The sequence below is a fragment of the Trachypithecus francoisi genome, unplaced genomic scaffold (assembly GCF_009764315.1).
Source record: "Trachypithecus francoisi isolate TF-2019V2 unplaced genomic scaffold, Tfra_2.0 Lachesis_group2, whole genome shotgun sequence".
NCBI lineage: Eukaryota > Metazoa > Chordata > Mammalia > Primates > Cercopithecidae > Trachypithecus > Trachypithecus francoisi.
The window spans coordinates 164,124,800-164,150,507 of record NW_022681465.1 but is presented as its reverse complement, the minus strand read 5'-3'; the positions used below and the strand labels follow the sequence as shown (position 1 = coordinate 164,150,507).

General features: G+C 34.7%; 1 protein-coding gene across 2 annotated transcripts in view; it reads left to right on the top strand.

The window, feature by feature from the left end:
• Positions 1-21,640, top strand: part of SLC12A2 (solute carrier family 12 member 2) — a 105,707-nt gene extending 84,067 nt beyond the window's left edge. Inside the window, exons 18-27 of one of the 2 annotated variants that reach the window (XM_033181364.1) lie at positions 187-293; positions 4,205-4,284; positions 7,042-7,167; positions 9,568-9,615; positions 11,052-11,174; positions 13,043-13,154; positions 14,934-15,020; positions 16,430-16,565; positions 16,845-16,912; positions 18,495-21,640. In XM_033181364.1, coding sequence (XP_033037255.1) covers positions 187-293; positions 4,205-4,284; positions 7,042-7,167; positions 9,568-9,615; positions 11,052-11,174; positions 13,043-13,154; positions 14,934-15,020; positions 16,430-16,565; positions 16,845-16,912; positions 18,495-18,630 — 1,023 coding nt within the window. In that variant the 3' untranslated portion in view covers positions 18,631-21,640. The remainder of the gene's footprint in view (positions 1-186; positions 294-4,204; positions 4,285-7,041; positions 7,168-9,567; positions 9,616-11,051; positions 11,175-13,042; positions 13,155-14,933; positions 15,021-16,429; positions 16,566-16,844; positions 16,913-18,494) is intronic. The other variant, XM_033181365.1, reaches the window with a different exon arrangement.
• The last annotated feature ends 4,068 nt before the right edge of the window (positions 21,641-25,708 follow it).

The following is a 25,708-nucleotide window of genomic DNA, read 5'->3' as shown; positions in this document are numbered from 1 at the left end:
ACTTATAGGTAATATCAGTGGAGTAGTATATGTAATTTATAAGTAAATATGCATATATGCAATGCTGAAGAATGTTTGCTGAGAGTGTCTATAGAAGCTGTCAATTTGGAGGGCAGTTTTATCACTTCAGAAAATATTTTGTTGAAAATAATATATCTGTAAAGTTATACTGACCCTATATTTTAGGCTGCTGGTCTTGGTCGTATGAAGCCAAACACACTTGTCCTTGGATTTAAGAAAGATTGGTTGCAAGCAGATATGAGGGATGTGGATATGTATATAAACTTATTTCAGTAAGTATTTTTTAATTCAGTAATACAGTTCATTTAGAAAATGTTAATTTTGAAAGCTTGCCCTAATTTTTGGAGCCTGTTTCTCATGTCTCTTCTAATGGAAATATAAGAACAAAAAGAATCACACAGATCATCTGGGTTTTAAATTGATAATCTATTAACAATTTTTTATTGATCTTTGTCTCTTTACATACGTGCATATATATATACACACACACACATACCTATGTATGTATATGTATACATGTATACACTCTGGCTTCTCATTTAAGTTTGTAAACTTTTTCCTATCCCTGCAGCTGTTGCTGAGCAGAGTTCCCGAATGTCAGACCCATCACCTCCTAAACTCTGTCATTATAATGTGCTGAGGAAGGGTGTTTCACCCCTGTTTAGGCTTGGTCCCCTTCCAAACAAATTTTGCAGTTCATCATTTGGTTCATTCACTAAGTTATTTACATTTCTTTTATTTAAATGTACTTACATGTTTTATTTTTCTACCATCTTGAAGAGTTAAGTTTGAGTTCACTGTAACTTCTGTTTTTTGGGTTGTCTAGTGCAGCAGTCCCCAACCTTTCTGGCACCAGGAACCAGTTTCATGGAAAACGATTTTTCCACAGACATGGGTAGTGGTGGGAGCTGTGGTTTCAGAATGATTCAAGCGCATTACATTTATTGTGGACTTTATTATTACCTATTCACCATAATGTAGACTCAGTGGGAGTCCTGAGCTTGTTTTTCTGCAACTAGATAGTCCCATCTGGGGGTGATGGGAGACAATTGAGAATCATCAGGCATTACATTTTCCTAAGGAGCGCACAGCTTAGATTCCTCACATGTGCAGTTCATAAAAGGGTTTGCACTCCTTTGAGAATCTGGTGCCGCTGCTGATCTGACAGGGAGTGTACCTCAGGTGGTAATGCTCACCTGCCCATGGCTCACCTTCTGCTGCATAGCCTGCCCAGTTCCTAACAGGCCCCACCCACCACTGGTCCATGACCCGGGGATTGGGGACCCCTGGTCTTAGTGTGTTCTTTTTTATTCTTTTGCTACTTTGTCTTTCTGGTTGTATTCTGTTTGTGGATTTTTGTGGATGTGTCTGTTGAATGTAATCTACCACATGCTTCTTGAAACCGAGTTATTTAATAAAAAAAAAACAACCTTTTTTTGTTTTGTTTTTGCCAGATTTTCTTCTTAATCTTGAAAAGTACTTGTTTTCCTACTATTCTAAGATTTGCCTAACCTGTTTATCTTGTTTATACTGAAGATAAGCGTTCCCTCTCCACTATGCCATACTTGATTTGAGGAGGTTTTTTTCTCATCCTAGGCACTGATGAAATAGAACTGTCCACTTCTTAAAATTGTCCTTTAAAACAAACAAAACACTTTTATTTACAAAGTAGCTTTAAGATTAAAGTGTAAGTCCTATTTTCTCTATGAATTTTGATCTGATCACCCTTTTTTCTCACTGGAGTCACTTCCTTGCTGGAACTCCTGTTGTATCTTTGGCTATAACCGCATATATTTACCTGTCTCACATGTGATGGTTTTACTAGTGACATTTGAAAAGTCTTTGAGGAAGCAGCTGGATCTCATACTCTACTTTTTAAAGGACCTCTTTATATGGATTAGTAATATATATGATAAACAAGATTTACCAACTAATTGTTAAATGCTTTTTGTAAAATTAAAACCGCTGATTTGCTGCATGTTGTCACTACTGTTGAGCTTTGGTTTTATTAACTTTTTTGTAAGCAAAACCTCGTTGTGGCTTTCTAATTCTGTATTCTGTATATATAGGGATTAGGGACAGAAAGATTAATGTGGTCCATGAGCCATGAAACCCATGAGCCGTGGGCTATGCTTTTTCTCTCTCAAGACCTAAGAGCAGTGAGATGAAGTAATTGTCCTAAAAAATAGAAAAAGTGACATTTTTTACAAATTATTTCATATGCCTGTCACATTATTAGGTGTAGTTGCTCATAATGGAACACTGGAAGGGATCTTTCTGACTCTGACCTTCTAGGGGGTAAAGTGAGTGAGTGTTCTGAAAAGTTGAGTATTACTCTGAGCATGACTCCTGTACATCAGGCAGCAGTTAAAGGATAGGTGAAATACTACTTTCTGATTTTAGAACCATGTAAAGTAATAGCAGTTTCAAAGCAGTGACACTCCTCATTCTTTATCTTGTTGCACTTCCACTGATGTTTTAGCTGTGATTTTTAAATACCTTGTGCAATTTAGGTATGCTTTATATGTTGTTTTTATTAGTAGTATATAAGATCTGAAGCTGCAAATCAATTTTTATAGCTTATAACAAAAACATTTATTCATTTTAATCAACAGTAAACTTGGGGAGCTATATTCCCTAGCTTTAAAGAAATTGATTTTGATTTAGCCGATTAACCAATTTTTCAAATACCTGTAGTTATTTTTTCCTCTAGTATTAATGAGATCTTTCAAGATACAGCTGAGAAAGATTAATTCCTTAAATTAATTCCTTAAACTCTGTTTTGCTTCTCTCAAAGACCATATCCATCTATCCATGCATCTACCTGTCTATATCATCTATCATATATCCATCTATTTAATATTGCCTATTAAATTTCTTTCTCCAGTGACTTTTTTAACTTTAGTTAGCTCATCTTAGGAATGTGGCCAGATTGTCTCTCCATGATTTAAAAACAAAAGACCTTTTATAACCATATATTATATCCTGAACACATTCTTCCATTTGTCACTAAGAGTAATAATTTGACCATTTTATTGGATTTTAGCCTTTTTAATTTCATATAGCTATATCTTCATATATCGTTTTTAATGTGTCTACAGTGAATACTTATTACTTGTGCAATGAAAAATAATAATTAAAGATGAAAGTTAAGCCTGTTACCACTTTCAGAGAACAACATGACGCTTCAAAATTTAAAATTAATTCAGTAGATTTGAGAAAAACTTGGATTAAAATGAAGATTTATGCTCATAACTGAGATTCCAGGGTTTAAGCCTGGTTTTAAAACTGTGTTGGAAATCTTAATGTATTTTCTGTGTGTATAGAATGCTCTCAATTGTGTTTTTAAAAATGAAAGGGATTATGCCTGTAATCCCGGCACTTTGGGAGGATGAGGCAGGTGGATCACAAGGTCAGGAGTCTGGCCAACGTGGTGAAACCCCATTTCTACTAAAAATACAAAATTAGCCAGGCGTGGTGGTACGTGTCGGTACTCCCAGCTACTTGGGAGGCTGAGGCAGGACAATTGCTTGAACACAGGAGGCAGAGGTTGTAGTGAGCCTTGATCACGCCACTGCACTCCAGCCTGGGTGACTGAGCGAGACTCTATCAAAAAAAAAAAAAAAGGGAGAGGTAAATATGTATTTGCAGATGAATGTAAAATCTTTGAACCACTGTTCAAATCAGTTTTGTAAAAATTTAAAAATTATGTTAAAATTCCCTCAGTCTTTTCAAAAAGAATTTCTTCATATCCTGGAACCTGCTATCATTCGCAGTAGCATGTAGGTTTTTGTGTGTGTGTCTTCATGTATTTCTCTTGGTTTTAATGGTATAAGCCCAAATATAAATATAGCGGGATTCTGAAAGTAGTTTTTCTATAATTTAACTTAGAAGGATAAAAATACTGCTGCTGCTTTAAACCACTGCTGTACGTATAATGTCAGTACTGCAAAGATCTGAAAAGTAGTTTTCAAGGGTATTACAGAAGGGAATGTTGTGGGATTTGAAACTAACATACATATCTCAACAAGTGATTTAGTGATTTTCAAAGCATGTTTTAAAAATCAGACATTTACAGCTGAAAGTAATTTTAGAGATCATCTACTATTATCTTTATTTTATAGAGGATAACACAAATTTTTGTATTTTTTTTTGTTGTTTTTGTTTGGTTTTTTGTTTTTAGTGATGCCTTTGACATACAATATGGAGTAGTGGTTATTCGCCTAAAAGAAGGTCTGGATATATCTCATCTTCAAGGACAAGGTAAATTTTGCTTGAAATAAGTTTTTTATTAAAAAAATAAACTACTTTGTTAGAAAATTATATTCTCACAAACTCGTCATTACTTTTAATAATTATGTGTCATGGACTTATTATATGGCATTTTAAGATCACATCTGTTTGGCTCCACTAAAGTTTGTGTTTTCTCTTTGTACCAGCCTGGATGATGGTTAGTGATTATTACTGGAGAGAATAAAATTCAATCCAAAGGATAAGCTTAGGAGAGGCAGACATTAGTTAGGTTTGTCTGTTGGCCAGGTTTTTTAAAGACATAAGTAAAATAGCCTGAGGAAAAATTTTTAAATGACCACTAAATCATTAGACATTTTCATATTTATAAAAGTATGCTTTATACAGAGTCATATTGATAGTAGAAGCCTAAACTTTGTCATGTTTTCTATCTTCAGCAGACCTAATGAATTTTTTTAAAGAAACATTTTTTAATTTAAAAATATTTATAGATTCACAAGAAATTGCAAAAAAATAGTAGAGAGGTCCTCTGTACCCTTCATCCAGTTTCCCCCAATGGTAATATCTTGCCTTACCCTAAGGTACTGTATCCAAGCCAGGAAATTGACATTGGAACAATCCACGGACCTTTTTCATATTTCAGCAGTTTTACAACTCTTGTGTGTGGTTGTGTGCCACTTATGTGTTCATTTGTGTAACCACCATTGCAATAAGGATACAGAACTGTTCTGTCACTACCGACGTCTCCCTGTGTGTTCCCCCTTTCTATGTACTTTTCTTGTCTCCCATCATTACTATAATTTTGACATGTCAGGAATGGTATGTAAATAATATAGTGTGTAACTTTTAAAGCATTTTTGGAAGTGAAGATTAAAGCCTAAGTAAGGTATAATTACTACTTTTGCCAACTTTATAAAAACTATGGCCAGGCACCATGGCCCATGCCTGTAATCCCAGCATGTTGGGAGGCCAAGGTGAGTGGATGACCAGAGATCAGGAGTTTGAGACCAGCCTGACCAGCATGGTGAAGCCCCGTCTCTACTAAAAATTCAAAAATTAGCCAGGTGTGCTTCAGAAAGCAGAGGCAGGAGAATTGCTTGAACCCAGGAGGCAGAGGCTGCAGTGAGCCAAGATTGCTCCATTGCACTCCAGCCTGGGCGACAAGAGCAAGACTGTCTCAAAACAAAACAAAGCAGGAAAAAAAAAAAAAACCAACTGTGAAGATTTTTATATTCTCTGAAGATTTTCTGGTAGTTTAAGAAATTATAAGCTTAAGAAAATTTACATATATAACATATTACGCCTATTAGTTAATTAACCAAATCATCAGAATGAGCTAAGCCTAAATACTTAAGAGGCATCTGCTTCTGTATTGAATTGTTTTAATCTTCCCTCTCTTTACCCCTTTAAGGGCAGTCTGCAGTTTTGAAAGAAACACTTTGAGGTCTTTATCCATGTAACCAAATATGCATTTTCAGTAATCTGGAGTAGGTTTGGCAAATTATTCAATTATTTCTTGCTCTACCAGAATTGAGGTTTAGAGTGCCTTATACCTGTTAACTCAACATAAATAGTAGTGTTCCCTTTCACATATCACAGTTTGATGAATAAATTATATAGTTCTATCATTTACTGAAGTTTGAATGTGATTGAAACTTTTAGAAAGTATTTTCATGTATTTATAATCATTGTGAAATGTTTTTGAATACCTTATTATTCATCGTTAAGTTTTAAAACAGGAATTTGACTGGGCATAAGAATTAAGGGCATAGGCATTGGAGTCAGGCAAATCTGCTTTAAAAATCTCAGCCTTTTCTGTTAGATGTTCTGTAGCCTAGGAAAATTTGGTGACTTCCAAGCCTCAGTTTCCTTATCTGTTAAAATGTATTTACCTTACAGGTTGGTTGTTAAGATTAAAAAGGAGATTAAGGCCTGTGAGCTCTTAGCATAGTGCTGGCATGTAGTTTCTTTTCTCTCTCTTCATTTACACAAAAAAGTGATGAGGATTATGGACATACTATCAGTTTTATATTTGTCTTTGTGATACATATGTGTGTGGTGGAAGTTAAATCTTTACTAACTGACAAAAAGAGAAAATGAAGAAAAACTACTTTAAAAGGAAAAAAATGGTACTTTCACCATGAACTTAGGAAGACTGTATTCGGTGGTCTTGGTTTTATAGTAGTGGGTATAATTTTTCAGTATTGTCTGTCATCTTATATATCTATGGACAGTTGTTACATTTTACATTTTTTATGTACTGATTTTGAGAGCAGAATTGATTCACATACTATATATTACTGTCTACCAGATTCTACTGTTCTATGACTTGTACTCATTACTAATTCTCTAGCTCATAATTCAAATACAGTTTATGTATCTATATCCAAAATGCTTGGAACCTGAAGGGTTTCAGAATTTGGAGGGAGGAGGTTGATTTTGGAATATTTGCATTACATGGTACTTACCAGTTGAGCATCTCTGGTTCAGAAATCCAAAATCTGAAATGCTCCATTGAGCATTTCCTTTGAGCATCATGTTAGGTATGTAAAAAGTTTCAGATTTTCAGATCAGAATATTCAACCTGTAACCTAGTTGTGGTTTACGTATTTAAATGAATAGTCATTTCAAACAGATTATCATAGTTGTTTAAGAAGGCATTTATAACAAAGTTATTTTTTCATAATAGTTTTATTACTAAACCATAATGCCTTATTTAACAGTTAAAATATGACTTAGATACTATTTTAAATAATTTTGTGTCTACAGAAGAATTACTGTCATCACAAGAGAAATCACCTGGCACCAAGGATGTGGTAGTAAGTGTGGAGTATAGTAAAAAATCTGATTTAGATACTTCCAAACCACTCAGTGAAAAACCGGTTACACACAAAGGTAATTTTCATTCAAACAATAAGTCTTATTAATAGTAATGTTTTAATTTGGGAGAAATATTTTTAATTATATAATATGTCTTATAAAAATAACCTGTTCTCAAACTTGTACTGGTCATTTCTTGCTGGTCAGGTAGAATTTATGGCTTTCAGAAATGGCTACAAAATGACTAGCTGTGTAAGGTACTAGAGTAGATCATCAGACAGAAACCATGCCAAATATTTACTAATATGGCCTCTGTGTTTTTATTTATAGTTGCTTTAAATAAAACATTTTAATTTGAAGCATAGGTTAAATCTGAATTTGGAAAGAATATGGTAATTTTAAAGTAACAAACTCATGAAACTTTCACATAATTTCATCCACAAATCTGTGTGTCATGTTTGAGAAGAAAAGAAGGATGACTTCCAAATCTTACTCTCCCACCCTCACTCTCCTACCTCTGTTCGGTCTAGTATCTCCATCTGTCCTATTCTTAGCTGACATGCAACAAGAAAAAAATCTGCAGAGTAAATCATCAGACTATAGCATACTTTTGATTCCTGCAAAGTATTTCCCATTCTTTTTCTGAAATTGTAACCTTGGACCAATCATGTCTTTGTGCAGTTTATCTCTTCTATATTATTTAGAAGCAGTAATGTTGCTTTTTATTTCTTTCCTTCTTATTTACCTTATTGGCATAGAGTATTAGTAAAGTTTAGTTCACACCCATTTTCCTTTTTGGTTCTTTGCTGGCTTGATTATAATTTATTTTGTTTGTCCTCAAAATTCTATAAACTGATTCTGATAACTGTTATATTCCAGCATTTATTTTAGTTTGCAGTATACATTCTTTCATTTCCTCTTTTTTGTTTTTTTCTTTTGCTTCAAACATTCTTTTTCTACAGAATCTGTTGGGAATTAATAGGTGAAGTTTAATGGGAGGGTAAGAAGTAATACATATCAAGCATCTACTCCATGCACCCACATTATAGTGGATGTTACCCATATATTAGCTAATTAATATATGTTACAATCTTATGAAATCATTATTTTTATAGAACAGGAAAGTGAGCCAGTACATTTCTACTTACCTTTTTATTGTAAAAATCTAAATGCCTTTAACTTACTTTATAATTGTTAAATGTCAAGATTTCCTTGACATTTCTGAGCTCTTTTAAACAAATGCAGCATATCCATAGTTATAATTTTTATTATCAAAGACAAATGCCATTAAATATCTGCTTTATAAGAACAATATTGAATGCTATAAAATTAAATATAGTTGATTCTTTTTCCATTACAAGTTTAAGAAATTAGCGTTTGCTTTGTGCTTATTTTCTGTTTAGTCAGTTATTCTCAAAGTCAGCAGCATAGATATTATAGAAAAGTATACATCTTAAAAAGTATTCAGAATTAGAGACATTACTGTGTAGTTATTATAAATCTGCAGTATTTAGCTGTGTCTGTCTTGGTTATTGAAGCATACATCATGCAAGGAGTCATAAAGAACACCCTTTAAATACTTTCTGCCAGGCCCAGAGCTTAGTGCATTAATACTTGCATTAGTATAACAAGCTTAAGAGGTAGGTACTAACACCTCTTTCTACAAATGAGAAAAGCACGTTCAGTAACGAAAGCTCACTCAGCTAGTAAAATGAGTAGAGGGAAGATTGCAATCTTGCAGTCTAACTCCAGAGCCCACTGCAGTATACTCTACTGTCCAAGTCCGGAGTTTTATATGCTGTAAACAAATATTTTAATACAAGCTTATATTAAGGGAACAGAATGAGATTAGGAAAATTTTTAATGCCAGAAAAATATTTGTAGATATTTTTAAATATAAATGGATAAATATATGCACAAATATATACATACACATATACATTTATATATTTGAGAAAAATCACTCCTGTATAACCTGGCGTTTTATATAAAGCAAAAATACTTCTCTGATCAAATTTCTTAATATTTCAAGTGGTGATTAATTTTTTACAAACAACAAATATCCATTAAATGTTTCTAAAATTGCTCTTCGGTTATTTGCACAGTGATGCAGTGGCATGTTTAAAATTTATGTATTATCTGCAATATCAATGTTTAATGTCATTTATACTTTATAAGCCACAGTTCAACATCTTCTCAAGTATGAAAGTGTAAAAATTTTAAAAACATGCTGAAATTTATAAAATAATTTTACAGAAATTTAGAAGTGTTAGTCATCCTGTAGGGGCGGGGTCTCAAATATGTGTGCTTTTTAGAAGCTTCAGCACTCAGTGCAGAAAATATTAATCTTCAGTCTTATTTTTCAGTGGACTGTTGCTTCCTACTATGTTTATAAATGTGCTCTAGTTACATTTTTATTATTTTATTAATATAAAGGCAATTAACATATTTTTGTGTTTTTTAAACATAATCTAGTTGAGGAAGAGGATGGCAAGACTGCAACTCAACCACTGTTGAAAAAAGGCAGGCATTTTTCATCATTTTATTTTAATCCCTTTTTCATACTGTAAACTCTTTAACTCCAGCCTTATTCCCTTCTTTTTTTTTTTTTTTTTAACCTTGGTTTTTATTTTCATGGTGAGGTAATGTTACAGTTCTGTGAATGCAGATTAGAAAAAGTATTATTAGTCTAAAAGAGGTAAGCCTTCCCAGGAAATGGAGTTATATCACAGACAAATTCTTTTCAATCCTCGTAGCATTTCTGAAATATTCAGACCCAGACAGCCGGTATTAATTTTTTTCTTAATTTAAACTGCATGGTTTAGATGATAAGTAGGGACACTGAAACAGGTTTTATTTGCAGTGTCACTTGCATTCTTTACCATCAGTTGTACCCAGCCAAGTCCTCAATTTTGATACTAATGTATTTTTCATTTCAAAAATTACAATATTTCTCACAGTCGTGCTGCGTTTGGGAGATACACAGTCATGTCAACATACATGAATTTTATGAGAAGGAGATAGAGGTGAGAGTTATGGAGCAGTGTGGTTTGGTAGCCATATTATTTCATCGTGCAAAATCATTTGTCATGTTTGCATATATCACAGCAGCATGAAAAGTGACATTCTGCAGAAGTAATCAGATGTCCTCGTATGGATTTCTGCTTTTAAAATTTTGGTGTAGGAGTTTCATGGTAGTCATTTGCTTGCTCACGGAATCAATGCTGTTTTTTGTTTCGTTTTGTTTTGACTCCTGGGAATATAAATGGGAACTCCTTGGTGTACTGTTCTCAGGCCTGCAGCAGATGGGTGCCCTTCCAAGGAGCTCCCACCATCTTTCTGTGGTTCAGAGAAAGATGTGGTGGTTATATGGCTTTAGAATTGGGTTCCACCTATTGGGGACAAAACATAGGTAAAAATTAGAAGTCTTTCTTTAGACTAAGGTTTCACTGTGATCATTGTAAAAATGTGTTAGTATGTTCTTCAACTCCCATCTTTCATTTTTATGACAGATAACAACTTTGTCTTTTAAAAAGTTGTGAGCTTTAAATTATTGAGATACCAGATTACCAAAGAAATAGTTTCACAGAACAAGTATAAACTTGATTTGTCCAGTTTGACTAAAACAGCTTTTCAAAACACAAAATCTAGCAGCTCAGTGTAATTTTTTGTTATTTATGATTCTCTTACATTCATTCAGAATGCTTGAAAATATTAGTAATTAGGCAGATAATTTGGATTGGTTTAGCTATTGTAAGGAGTTATTTCTCTCTAGCCATTTATAAAGTAAACTTTTATTATAAACAACTGAAAGTTTATGGTAGATGCCATATACAATTGTCTGAATTGTCTGTAGTATAAACATCTGAATATACAAAAATTAGGAAACGATAGGAATTCAGCAGAAGGGACTTTAATATTTACTTTGCTTACATTTTATTTTTTGCTTAATCCTTTAGAATCCAAAGGCCCTATTGTGCCTTTAAATGTAGCTGACCAAAAGCTTCTTGAAGCTAGTACACAGTTTCAGAAAAAACAAGGAAAGAATACTATTGATGTCTGGTGGCTTTTTGATGATGGAGGTAAGGTTATTAATTTTTTTAAAAATGATTTTAAATTTAGTAAAATTGTGAAAATAGTAAGAAATGGCAGGCACTCTTTACTCGTGGACTCCATTCAAATTTTGCCAAAATTCCAAAAGCAAAAGGATTCATTTCAGAATCAGACACAGCATTTAGCAGTCTGGTCTTTTCAGTATCCCTAATGCGGAGGTTGTTCAGTAGTATTTCCTTGAGCATCATGACCTTAACTTTTAATATTATGAACCGTTTTGTTGACTGTCACCCAATTTGAAGCACTATTTTAATGTTTTATTTTAATTAGTTTTTAGGTTGTCTATCTATCTTTGGCAGAAATATCACAGAAGTGATGCTGTGCTCTTCTGTCTACATCTCATCAGGTGGCACAGGATGTTGATTTGTCCCATCACTGATGAAATTAACCATTGAGTAATATATGATTTTTACCACGTTTATTCACTGAAAAGTTATCCTCCCCCCCCCCCCACATTTATAATTACAGATATTGGGGATGGCACAGAGGAATTACTCTGAGACTATGTAAATACAGTATTCTTACAGCCTTCGCCACTATCTTTAGCATCCATTGATGTTTATTGTTGTGGTTGCCAAATGATGATTTTCCTATTCCATCGTTTCTTCCTCATTTATTAGTTGGCATTTTATTGTAAGGAAGAGCTTTCTCTTTATTTCTATCAGTGTGGACTCATTGATTCCTATTTTATTGATATTCAGTGGAATATGTATTAGACTGTTCTTGTGTTGCTTTGAAGAAATACCTGAGACTGGGTAGTTTGTAAAGAAAAGAGGTTTAATTTGCTGACGATTCTGCAGGCCACACAAGCATGGTCCTGACATCACTCAGCTTCTGGAGAAGCCTCAGGGAGCTTTTACTTACAGCAGAAGGCAAAGCAGGAACAGGCACAACACATGATGAAAGCAGGAGTGAGAGAGACATAGGAGACAGAGATGCCACACACTTTTAAATGACTCGATCTCATGAGAACTATCACAAAGACAAGCACCGAACCTTGAGGGACCAACCCCCATGATCCAAACACCTCTCACTAAGCTCCATCTCTAGCACTGGGGATTAATTACAGTTCACCATGAGATTTCAGTAGGGGCTGATATCCAAACTATGCCAGAATAAAATTTGTTACTTTTGTTTGTTTTGATGTTCCAATTGTCCCATATTTCGCCAGCACAATCCTCCTTAGGCTGATTTGTTTCTGTTTATCATGTCCCAGTCATTCTTTTGAGTTATTTTCCAACACAAGAAGATGTTCCAGGCTCAGTTTTATTGTTTTGCACTTTCCCTTCATAGCCGTGAAAGTAACCCTTTATCCAAGGATTGCTGGTTCCTTTTACTGAATAACAGTGTTTAGAAACAAAGATCAGGGCATTGGATATGCTTGTGTCTACTAGAGTGTCACTGTTCCCAGGCCTTCTCAATGGACAGAGCCAGGAACTCCTTGTATATGTGTGTGTGGAGATATAAATGGAGATCAAAAACCAATTTCAGTCCAGCTTCTCCCTTTTCATATTTCTAATTTCATTGTTAAACATGGCTCCTGCTAAGGTCAATAAATACACTTATTTTCTCAATCCTGTTGTACGTGACTAATCTCCTGACTTTACCAGGCCACTATCCCATTTGGCTACCTTCCTTGAATGGGATCAGACTCCATTAGGAGTCCCTTCTTTCTCAGGTCTGCTAATGGCTTTTTGACTGAATTATCAAGGAAGGACAGAAAGAATGTTTTTGTTTTATATGGTGGTGTAGTAGACATGTGTTTCGAGGCTAAATTGATGTTCCTGATTAAGAAATTAGCATTTAGTAAATGATTCATTATATTTTTATAATTCAGGTTTGACCTTATTGATACCTTACCTTCTGACTACCAAGAAAAAATGGAAAGACTGTAAGATCAGAGTATTCATTGGTGGAAAAATAAACAGAATAGACCATGACCGGAGAGCGTAAGTTTACTTCACATTGAAGGGCATGCGTCTAGTAGCACTTCATTGTTACAGTATAAATTTGATAGGATAAAAATTAGACAATCCAGAAAACGTCTATTATCTTGCTTTGTTCTTTACTGAAGTTAAAAATTTTAAATATAACCTTGTTCTCTTTAGTCTTCATGTTTAACTAGTAGATACTTAATTTTACTTAGATGTAATTTTTTTAACATATTAACATTTTAGAAGGTCCTTCTTAAATACTTGTAACTTTAAAGTGCTAAGCAACCGTTTTCTTTTAATCATATACAAACATTACCTATTTGTATATGGGATACGTTTTGTTGTAGACTCGAGACAACAAAATGCAGGATGCCATTGTCATTCATCCGATTCTTTCTGAATATACTGTCACAATTATAGTTCTTGTTTCAGTACTTCTCTCCTGCTCTGTAAGTACTCTTGTTTTGTCTTTGACATGTAACATGTATATTGTACACATTATGGATCAAAGACATGGGTACTTAGAAGCATTGAAACCCAGTTTTATTTTTCAGAGTTTTGACCATATAATTCCTCTACCCAAAATACTTTAACGACTTTCCTGCTACCTGCCATAGAAAATCTAATTGTTATAATGTAGCAGTCAAGGCCCTTGACAGTCTGTCCTCTCATTCCCTTTCTATTTTTCTATTTCCCCCAGTATGCCTTATACTTCAGTATACTTTTCCATATGCTCTAAGCATGCATGTGACTTCAGGCTTCTACTCCTTTGCCTACTCTCATCTCCTGTAAATAGCTCTTCACTTGCCTCTCCTTTTATCTCTTTAAATACTGCACTCTTTAAAACCCAGCTCAGTTCTTCGTAGTGCCTTTCCTATTTCTCCTGCCTTACCCCCAGATCTAGTTGTTATGTTTCCTTCCGGAATCACAATGTACTTTAATACCTACCACTCATCACATTCTGGCAGGTATTATATTTATTTTCTTATTTAAGTTTTGTGGGCCCTGTTATGTTTAGCATGTTTTATAGTAGGCACTTAACTGATAGGTCCTGGAATTCAACTAGGTGTTTATTCATTTCAAATAGTGAATTATGCAAGAAATACTAATAATAAATTTAATAATCAAACCTGTAGATCTTTTTTCTCATATCTCAATTTAAAAACATTTTTATTACAAATAAAATTACATTTTGTTTTTTGTTTATATGTGCACTTCAACTGTTCTATTGTTGCCACCAATGTTTCATTGCCAGCTATGCCTTCAGAAAGGTATTTACTGAAAAATCAGGCCTGTTGATGCTCCTTTTCTATGTCCTGTTTCAGTTCCCTCCTCCCCCAAAATGCTATGAACTTAATCTGCCATCAACTATATCTTCAATATGGCCCACAGGTCATATTTGGGCCCTGAGATAAGCATTCTTCTTGGATGGAAGAATAATCCAAAAATAAATATTTGTCTACTAGTTTTTATTGAAATTTATGTACTTATCAATATAGTTTCACTAAATTTAAGAAACATTAGCTACCATTTAAATTTAATTATTAATGTCTTTCTTTGTCCATTACTCAGGAGAGATTCAGAGAAAGTAAAATACTCAGTGATTACTCAGAAAGTAAAGTACTCAGTGAATTTGTCTGCCTTGTGAATGAATGGTGTGAATTAATTCAAATGGACATTGTTTAGCACATGATAGACTGACTTTTTCTGTATATCATGCTTTTCAGATATATGGATTCAGCCCAATATAGAATGAAAATACTTGTATCTTAATTCTATTAATTTTTGTTGTAGGATGGCTACTTTGCTTAGCAAGTTCCGAATAGACTTTTCTGACATTATGGTCCTAGGAGATATCAATACCAAACCAAAGAAAGAAAAGTAAGTTACTCTACAAATTTCTGATCCTTTTATAGATGGCCTACTCAGACACAGATTGAACTTAATTAAAACCCAGAGATCTACTTTCCTGCTGTTAGTTATATGTGAAGTCAATATTTTAAAAATCTAACATTGATAGTTGGTATGCATATATCAGATATTAAAGAAAGTCTAAAGAGTTTTCAATATTCAGAGAGGATTTAAATTACAGCTTTACATGTGATTTCTGAAAGGTGGTTCATTTCCATTGCCCCTGCCTGCAGTCGTTATAACCACTCAGTCCCTGCTCTACATACCTATTACTTTCCACTGTTTTGTTTTATTGCTAAAATAGGAAAATCTAAACATTTGCCTACAATAGTTACATTCAGAGTTCTTCTAGGAAAGACTTTGGAATATTCCACCTGAAAATGGTATATACAGGTTATAATGATATTTGTATTTATTTTACCTGATATAATTTTAATTCTTAGATTAATGTTGAATCAATATGAAGCTGATATAAAGAATTCCTTTTAGATAGGAAACAGTAAGGTAAAATTTGTAAGGTTGTAATCAGGGTGAGATTGCTTTTATTGTAAAACTGTGTACTGGGTGCTTCATACTAGATTTGATACTGAAAAATATGTTTTTCATGTTCATAGAGGATTAGAATGCCATTCATGTTATTTTATTGGTAAGTATATGGATGTAAAAATTAATTTTTCATTTCCTTAAATTTTTAGTGTCTGCCCTTTTCCCCTTCAAAATGTTCTACCACAATTTTTTACACTACTTTTATTCATTGATAACTGGGAAAGCCTTTGGGTGTTTTAGAGCATAGTAGTAACACAATTTGACTTATTGCTCAAAGGTATCATTTTGGCTACTATGGTAAAATATATTTAGGTTGAGAGAAAATGGCCATAGGGGGAGGAGGGGTATACAGGGAGATCAGCTTTAGCAGTTAAAAATGCAATTTTATTACAGGTTGGAGATTCCTTATCCCAAATGCTTGGGATCAACCAAAAGCGTTTCAGATTTCAGATTTTTTTTTAAATTTTGGAACGTTTTCATTATACATGCTGGTTTAGAATCCCTAATCCAAAAATCAGAAATTCAAAATGTTTCACTGAGCATTTCCATTAGACATCATATTGGTGCTTAGAAAGTTTTAGATTTTGAAGCAGTTTGGATTTCAGATGAGGGATGCACAGTCTGTATTGTCCATATGGGTTCTAATTTTCTCATCAGTTTCAGAGACTAGAAATTGCTGTTTTTGAAATAAATTGCCAAAGTGATTATTATGGTTGGGGTATGGAGAGGAGCATAATAAATGAGAGGCACTAACTTTGCAAGTTTTAATTTAATATTTAAGATCTTTGTTATGTAACTTAAGATTAGTTGTGAGAATTCTTTGTTTTTTAAAGTATTATAGCTTTTGAGGAAATGATTGAGCCATACAGACTTCATGAAGATGATAAAGAGCAGGATATTGCAGATAAAATGAAAGAAGATGAACCGTGGCGAATAACAGATAATGAACTTGAACTTTATAAGACCAAGGTATTCTTTCTCTTCTGCTTTATTTTCATTGATCTTTTATATAATAAAAGACATGAAAACCAAGAACTTCAAATTTGATATAGGAGGGGTCAGTTGTATAAATGAACTCTAAAATAGATTTATTTGAGGTTAGCGGAAAGAATTTTTTTTAAAAAAAGAACAGATATTTTTATTACACTAAAATTCATTTCCGTTTCTTTTTGTCTCCTTATAGTTTTATGAACTATAAATTCGTATTTCCAAATGGTCTAGGAATGACTTTGTCCTGTTTCATTTCAGACATACCGGCAGATCAGGTTAAATGAATTATTAAAGGAACATTCAAGCACAGCTAATATTATCGTCATGTAAGTAAAGATTTTCTTGCTAGTTTCTGATAATATGCTTTGAATTAATTTCTGTTCCAACTACATATCTATATAACACCCATATTGACTTAGTTGTTATAAGGAGGAAAAAACAAACTTGTAAAAATATACTATGCTTTAAGCATATGGAGAAAGACAAAAACTTTAACCTTAAGCTTATATGAATCCCAAGTAATTTTTTTTATCGTAATAGGTTATATTGGAACCTTTTGTTTACACTTCTTCTCACCTTTTCAAAATTCCTCATCTTTGTAAACACTACAGCATAGCCATTAAGTATGTGTGGATAGGAGGGTCCTACGTTAAAATTTGGACCCCAGACAGCTTCCTCTTGAAAATAACCCAAAAAATGTTATTTGGCAGATTAAACTTGAATAGTGATTCCTGTCTGGATTCCCATTCTTATGTTTTCCACACACAAATTTTACATACCGACACATTGTCCTTGAGTTAAATACAGATGCTAAATGCCTACTTTGGCTCTTCCTCTACTGAACTAGGTTAGCTAGATATTCTTTGAGCCCACGTTTTCTCACTTCTGGAACATGTGTCCTTAGATAGGAAAGCTCAGGCCTCTCCCCCACAGACAAAGCCAAATAATGAAAAAAACTATCAAAAGATTGTTAGTTTAACAAGCATTTAATAAATCAGAAAGTTTCAAGTTTTGCTGATGGTAAATACCTGTAATGGAAAAGACACTAGAACAGAAATTTAGAGAAAAACTTACAGAGCAACTGGTCACTGCTACCACCATCCATAAATAGAAATTAAAACTGAGATAAGATGAAAATTGCATTTAACCATATATAGCTTCCGTTTTCTAAATTTTGATAGTAAACATACCTTTCACCTAAAAGAATTCTATTCTTATTAAAGAAGGGGAAATCTAGGATTTAGTGTTATATATCAGAGATACTGTGGTTTATAGAAATATTTACTGTTCTTATGAACAAATTCTTAAAAATCTTTGTTGAAAGATTATAGTCTTTTATATACACATGTACGATGGTGGTACCATAAGATTATAATACCGTATGTTAAGCTGGGGGCACGATGGTATGCACCTGTAGTCTCAGCTACTTGGGAGACTGAGGATTGCTTGAGACCTGAAGTTTTGAGTCCAGCCTGGACAATGTATTAAGACCCATCTCTCTTAAAAACAAAAAACCATATTTTTACTGTATCTTTTCTATATTTAGCTATGCAAATGCTTACCATCATGTTACAGTTGCCTATGATATTCACTACAGTAACATACTGTACAGGTTTGTAGCCTAGGAGCAACAGGCTGTATCATATAGCCCAGATGTGTAGTAGGCTATACCGTCTTGGTTTATGTAAGTACTCCTATGATGTTTTCATGAGGGCAAAATTGCCTGACAATAAGTTCTAACAAATGAGTCTCCATCGCTAAGCAACACAACTATGGTTGTTATTCTATATGCAGAGTTCTCCTGCACTGAGAAATATTCTGTAACTTATTGTAATCTACTTTATAATTTTTGCTACATTTTATTCTGTAAATGCATTGCTCAGGTTTTTTTTCTCTTTTTGATACCAGGAGTCTCCCAGTTGCACGAAAAGGTGCTGTGTCTAGTGCTCTCTACATGGCATGGTTAGAAGCTCTATCTAAGGACCTACCACCAATCCTCCTAGTTCGTGGGAATCATCAGAGTGTCCTTACCTTCTACTCATAAATGTTCTATACAGTGGACAGCCCTCCAGAATGGTACTTCAGTGCCTAGTGTAGTAACTGAAATCTTCAATGACACATTAACATCACAATGGCGAATAGTGACTTTTCTTTCACGATTTCATTAATTTGAAAGCACACAGGAAAGTTGCTCCATTGATATGTGTATGGAGACTTCGGTTTTAGTCAATTCCGTATCTCAATCTTAATGGTGATTCTTCTCTGTTGAACTGAAGTTTGTGAGAGTAGTTTTCCTTTGCTACTTGAATAGCAATAAAAGCGTGTTAACTTTTTGATTGATGAAAGAAGTACAAAAAGCCTTTAGCCTTGAGGTGCCTTCTGAAATTAACCAAATTTCATCCATATATCCTCTTTTATAAATTTATAGAATGTCAAACTTTGCCTTCAACTGTTGTTTTTATTTCTAGTCTCTTCCACTTTAAAACAAAATGAACACTGCTTGTCTTCTTCCATTGACCATTTAGTGTTGAGTACTGTATGTGTTTTGTTAATTTTATAAAGGTATCTGTTAGATATTAAAGGTGAGAATTAGGGCAGGTTAATGAAAAATGGGGAAGGGGAAATGGTAACCAAAAAGTGACCCCATGGTAAGGTTTATATGAGTATATGTTAATATAGAGCTAGGAAAAGAAGCCCCCCAAATGCCTTTTTCACCCCTCTGATTGGCTATTATCACTATATTATTATCTCTTGAAACTTTAGGGAAGATTAAAGATTCATCCCATCCTTCTGTATACCATGCTTAAAAACGTCATTCTTTAAACAGAAATACTCAAGATCATTTATATTTATTTGGAGAGAAAACTGTCCTAATTTAGAATTTCCCTCAGATCTGAGGGACTTTTAAGAAATGCTAACAGATTTTATGGAGGAAATTTAGACAAAGCAATGTCATTTAATAGAATATTTCAATATTTAAGTGGAATTTCAGTATACTGTACTGTCCTTTATAAGTCATTAAAATAATGTTTCATCAAATGGTTAAATGGACCACTGGTTTCTTAGAGAAATGTTTTTAGGCTTAATTCATTCAATTGTCAAGTACACTTAGTCTTAATACACTCAGGTTTGAACAGATTATTCTGAACATTAAAATTTAATCCATTCTTAATACTTTAAAACTTTTGTGTTAAGAAAAACTGCCAGTTTGTGCTTTTGAAATGTCTGTTTTGACATCATAGTCTACTAGTACAATTTTGACAGTGCATATGTACTGTTACTAAAAGCTTTATATAAAATTATTAATGTGAAGTTTTTCATTTATAATTCAAGGAAGGATTTCCTGAAAACATTTCAAGGGATGTCTACATATTTGTATGTGTGTGTGTATATATATGTATATGCATACACAGATGCATATGTGTATATATAATGAAATTTATGTTGCTGGTATTTTGCATTTTAAAGTGATCAAGATTCATTAGGCAAACTTTTGTTTAAGTAAACAAGTTCAAAATCAGATTAACAGATACAGGTTTCATAGAGAACAAAGGTGATCATTTGAAGGGCATGCTGTAATTTCACACAATTTTCCAGTTCAAAAATGGAGAATAGTTCGCCTAAAGTGCTGTTAAGCGGGTCAGTCGATACACGTTTCTGTGATGGAAAATTTATGCAGGCTTTCATGAATTTTTTTTTTTTTTTTTTTTTTTTTGAGACGGAGTCTGGCTCTGTTGCCATGCTGGAATGCAGTAACGTGATCTCAGCTCACTGCAGCCTCCGCCTCCCCAGTTCAAGCAATTCTCCTGCCTTAGCCTCCCTAGTAGCTGGGACTACAGGTGCACGCCACCATGCCCAGCTCATTTTTGTATTTTGAGTAGAGACGGGGTTTCACCATACTGACTAGGATGGTCTCTCTTGACCTTGTGATCTGCCTGCCTCGACCTCCCAGAGTGCTGGGATTACAGGCGTGAGCCACTGTGCCCGGCTGGTTTTCATGAATCTTGATAGACATCTATAACATTATTTTCAGTGGTGTGCAGCATTTTTGCTGCATGAGTATGAGCTAGGTATAGAGATCTGATAACTTGAATTCAGAATATTAAGAAAATGAAGTAACTGATTTTCTTTAAAAAAATTTCTACATTTTAACTCACAGCATTGTTCCATTGCAGGTTTTGCAATGTTTGGGGGTAAAGACAGTAGAAATATTATATTATTCAGTAAACAATAACGTGTGAACTTTAAAAATGGATAATAGGGCATGGACTGAGTGCTGCTATCTTGAAATGTGCACAGGTACACTTACTTTTTTTTAAGTTTTTCCCATTCAGGAAAACAACATTGTGATCTGTACTACAGGAACCAAATGTCATGCGTCATACATGTGTGTATAAAGTACATAAAATGTATCTAAATATTCATAATGTGGGGTGGGTGATACTGTCTGTGAAATAATGTAAGAAGCTTTTCACTTAAAAAAACGCATTACTTTCACTTAACACTAGACATCAGGTCGAAAATTTGCAAGGTTGTTATAGTACTTATTTCAGCAATTCTTAGAGATGCTAGCTAGTGTTGAAGCTAAAAATAGCTTTATTTATGCTAAATTTTGATTTTTGTACGAAATTTTTTTAGTTCTAATCATTGGTGATAGCTTGGAAATAAATAATTATGCCATGGCATTTGACAGTTCATTATTCCTCTAAGTAAGAATTCAGTGAGTTTAAAGAGAATGGTGGTGTTAAGCTGATTATTAACAGTTACTGAAATCAACTATTTATTTGTTACATTATTCCATTTGTATTTTAGGTTTCCTTTTACATTCTTTTTTATATGCATTCTGACATTACATATTTTTTAAGACTATGGAAATAATTTAAAGATTTGAGCTGTGGTGGATGATTATCTGCTAAGTTTGAAAATGTAATATTTTGATAATACTGTACTATAACTGTCACACAAATGCTTTTCTAATGTTTTAACCTTGAGTATTGCAGTTGCTGCTTTGTACAGAGGTTACTGCAATAAAGGAAGTGGATTCATTCAACCTATTTAATGTCCATTCTTATATTTTATCTATTTTATAAGTTTTCATTTCTGAATTTTTTAAATAGCTTTTACCTTAATATTCATGCCCCGGAAAAGTCGTTCACTATTCCTAAACCTTTGCAGTAATCACTATTGATACTTACAGTATGACTGAACCATCTGAGCTGCAGCTCATTATGGATTTTTTTTAAGTGACCTGGCTTTTCTAATTCTGCTTTATCTTTGGGCCAAATCTCTCATTTGTCAGTGAGGAAACTAGAAGATTAAAAGCGATTCATAGTCCCTGAATATCATCTGATTCTTTCCTTCCAAAGATTTTTTATCTAAGCTCATTTAGAGTTTTAGAAAGCATTTTCATTTTCTCATCTGCACATGACTGTAGGTATGGTATATATGCAGGACAGCTGTTTCTTTCTTCTACTCTTGAGAAAGCAGCTTGGAGCAGTTTAGGGAGTTTTCCAAGGTCATGTGGTAAATCAAGGAAGGTTGTTGGTCTAGAGCCCAGGTCTTTCATCCCCAGGAATTTCTTCATTGTGCATTCACTGCTGGCTGATCCATAAGACAGATGGCTGGGATAGATTGGTCGTTTCCAAATTACTCACCCCTGTCCGCTGAGTAAATGTGTTTTCAGGTAAGGCAAATTATAGTTAGAAATATAGGTTGGCTACAGGCTGCCTTAATATGTTCAAAACAAAATGTAAATATCCATTTTTTTGTTTGTCGTCTTCCTTATTCTCAAGCCACTATTCAGGCCACTATTCACTTATTTGGAAAGCTAAAAGATAATTTAAAGGCAACTATGTATGTGACATTTTCTAATATCAGACCATCCACAGTTTTTAAAACAAGAACATCATTCATCTTTGAGCCAGCAGGTTTCTGCTGTTCATTCATCAGGAAGAAAAGATAAATCCATTTGATATGCTTCCCTCTTTATGTTTATGTACCTATAGGAAGTTTGTAGGGCCAGAGGAAATAGATGGTAGTTTAATGTTTAACTTTTGGGGAAAGATGGTACAAGTTCTAGTATATGCTCAGTAGAAAGTACTATTTAGTTTAGTTCAGATAATAAATAGTGTGTTGGTGGGTTTACCAACTTGACATACTGTTTTTGGTAGTACTCGAATACCTAAGAATCTAAGTCTCATTGTCTTGTATGGAATCTGGTGGCAATGGTGATGGACCTGTTTTACTTATGTGATGGGCATTTAACATAGTTTGTTAAATGATAGCATTAAGAACCTCAGCCCATTTTTTTTCTCCTTACCCTTTTGTTTCAGACACGGTAAAAGTTTGAAACTATTAGGGAAAATGTGAATGCCTCTGCATTTGTCCCCTCCTGCTGTGCAGCCTGCCTTGTGGCTGCTGTCCTCACAGATCAGGAACTCATTCCCCAAAATGATAGTGTATTAGTAACACACATCATTTGTTCCACTATTCTAGGATATGAATACAAATTACCAGTGTGTTCTACGCAAAGCTACAAATGAAAATAAGCTTCCTTTTTTGATCCACAAAACAGGGTCGGGATCCACTGGTATGGAATGCCAAAACCTGACTCAATACTTGTCAGAATTTTGTTAGAATACTGCTGAAGCTTTTGAGGTAGGGAATTGTGGAGGTTTTATCCTGGAAGAGTTAACTTCATCATAAGAAAGGAAGCAATTTATAGGGTGACTTTATATCCAGCTATTATCTCTCTAAGATATACCAAAAAAGACAGTTTTAAAATTAAGTAGGCACTGTTCATAATTTATATAAGGTACATATAAAGGTGTATAACTACTAGAAGATACTACATTTACTCTTTTACATTCTAAATTAAGCTTCAGGTGAGCCATTTTTCAAGGAAGTCACAATTTGAAAAGGAGCAATCTATAGGCATTTATTTGAATAACCAGAAAGTCACAGGTTATTTTTAAGTTATAACATTTTTGCTTAAGCCATGAAAACTCCCCTCTGAGTTCCTAAGAAGTGTTACTATTTAAGAACTTTAGAAGATGACAAGGACAGTTTGGGAAGGAGGTGGCTGGTGACAGATGAAAAATGATGCTCCACGAAAAGGTTTATGAATTGCAAAATACGTGCCTTTAAGTCTTAGTGTCATATTTCCTTTTGGGAAATAGTGAACTGTGAAGAATGGAAGTAGTTTTTTTCTGAATTTTTATATCTGTTGACATAACCAGCACCTTCTATTAGCTACGCGGTGCCGGTCTCAGAGCTCTAATAATCTACCTCTTTCAGGTAGTCTGTTTTCTCTGTGGTCTTTCCATCAGTCAAGATTATCCTTTGCTTACTGTCCATGCCCCTGTGAGTTTAGTATTATTAACATAAATTTTGCACTTCGGTTTTTTCAGAAAATTGGTAAGGAAGCACAGGTGTATTATGTATTGAAACACTGATTAGAAGAGTGGTTCCCAAACTTTAGTGTGCCTCAGAATCAGTGGCAGGGCTTGTTAACACATACTTTACTGCTACCGCATAATCTCTACGTGAAATCTTGCACGTAGGCTACTTCTCAATATAACCTGCCTTCTTTACACTTCTTTTTGTCCTTTCTTTCATGGTTTACATGTATTTCCATCTCCCCTTAACACCAGCTGTGAATTCAAATGATTATCTCCTTTCCAAATTCCTCAGTGTTTCCCTTTTATATTAGGTCTTTTGTCAGTGGCAAGAATAGAACCCAAAGCAGGCTAACAAAAAAAGGAAGCCGTAGAAGGCAGCTGAGCTCAGGGACTTCAGTGAGTGTAAGCAGGGACTCTGAACAGGGTCCTTAGGGCTCATCTTTCCTTCTGTCTGCTTTGTCTTTCTAAGTGTGACAATTCTTCCCATAGACTGTCATCGTGTAGTGTGCCCTGTGGCTTCTGAGAAAACCATACTCAGTCCTGATGGCTTAACAACTGCAGTAAAAAGGTGGTGTCTCCTCATAAGCTTTGGCAGAAAAGACTAGGGAAGGGTCCCAATGGGCTCGGTTTGGGATCCCCCCAATTCAGCCATGCCATTGATTAGGCATGAATCTTGTGCCCACTTGAAGTAGGTTCTCCATTTTAAAAAGACTGTATTATTGAAAAGAAAGGAGGCCAGGTGTAGTGGCTCACGCCTGTAATCTTACTACTTTGTGAGGCTGAGGCGGGAGTATCGCTGGGACCAGGATTTCAGTACTGGCCTTGGCAACATAGTGAGACCCTGTGTCTACAAAAAAATAACCCGGGCATGGTGGCACACTCCTGTAGACCCAGCCACTCAGGAGATGGGAGGATCACTTGAGCCCAGGAATTCAAGGCTGCAATGAGCTATGATTCTGCCACTGCACTCAAGCCTAGGCAACAGTGAGAACCCGTCTCTGAAAAAATTAAAGGGAGGTTGGGAAAACCAAACCAGTAGATACCCCCGGGAGTGCCCTAAAGAACAGTGCTGACCCACATTTAACTAAAAATCAGAGAAAATCGAGTCATCTGCCTCTTTTGGAGTCTCTAGTTACAGGGACTTGTCTTAGTCCGGAATATTTATGATGATCAAATCCAGATGTGGCTCCTCATGATCCAGCAACCTATGATTGGCCAAATGATATTTTTACCCCTAAAACACCTTACAATGACTGATGGTTATTGAAGGCCTCTGTGTACCGGACACATGGCATGTTCTGCCTCATGTAATCCTCACAAGTGGGAGGTAGATTCTGTAATCCCCATTTCTCAGATAACAGGAGTGAATCCAGGTTCATATAATGCAAAGCCAGGGTCCAGAGTCAGGGAATATCACTGATCCCTGTGCTCTTAACCACTCAGCTGGACTGCTCCCTGCTTACATATAGTTATGGAGAGAAAATAGGAGAGTCACTGAAAGAACACTCATTTGGAAAGGGGGAGAAGAGGAAACCCTGGCCTTAAAGTGGGTTCCATGGTGAGTCACCACTTCCCTGGCTTCTGCTCTATGATCATCAGCTTACTGATTGTCTTCCATGGCCGCATGTAAGGATTCCCATTCTGGGGGCGCACACTTGCTGTATTCCGAGGGGTCTGAGGACTACTCTAGGGAAGTCTCAGAAGCTTGTTGCCAGGCTAGAG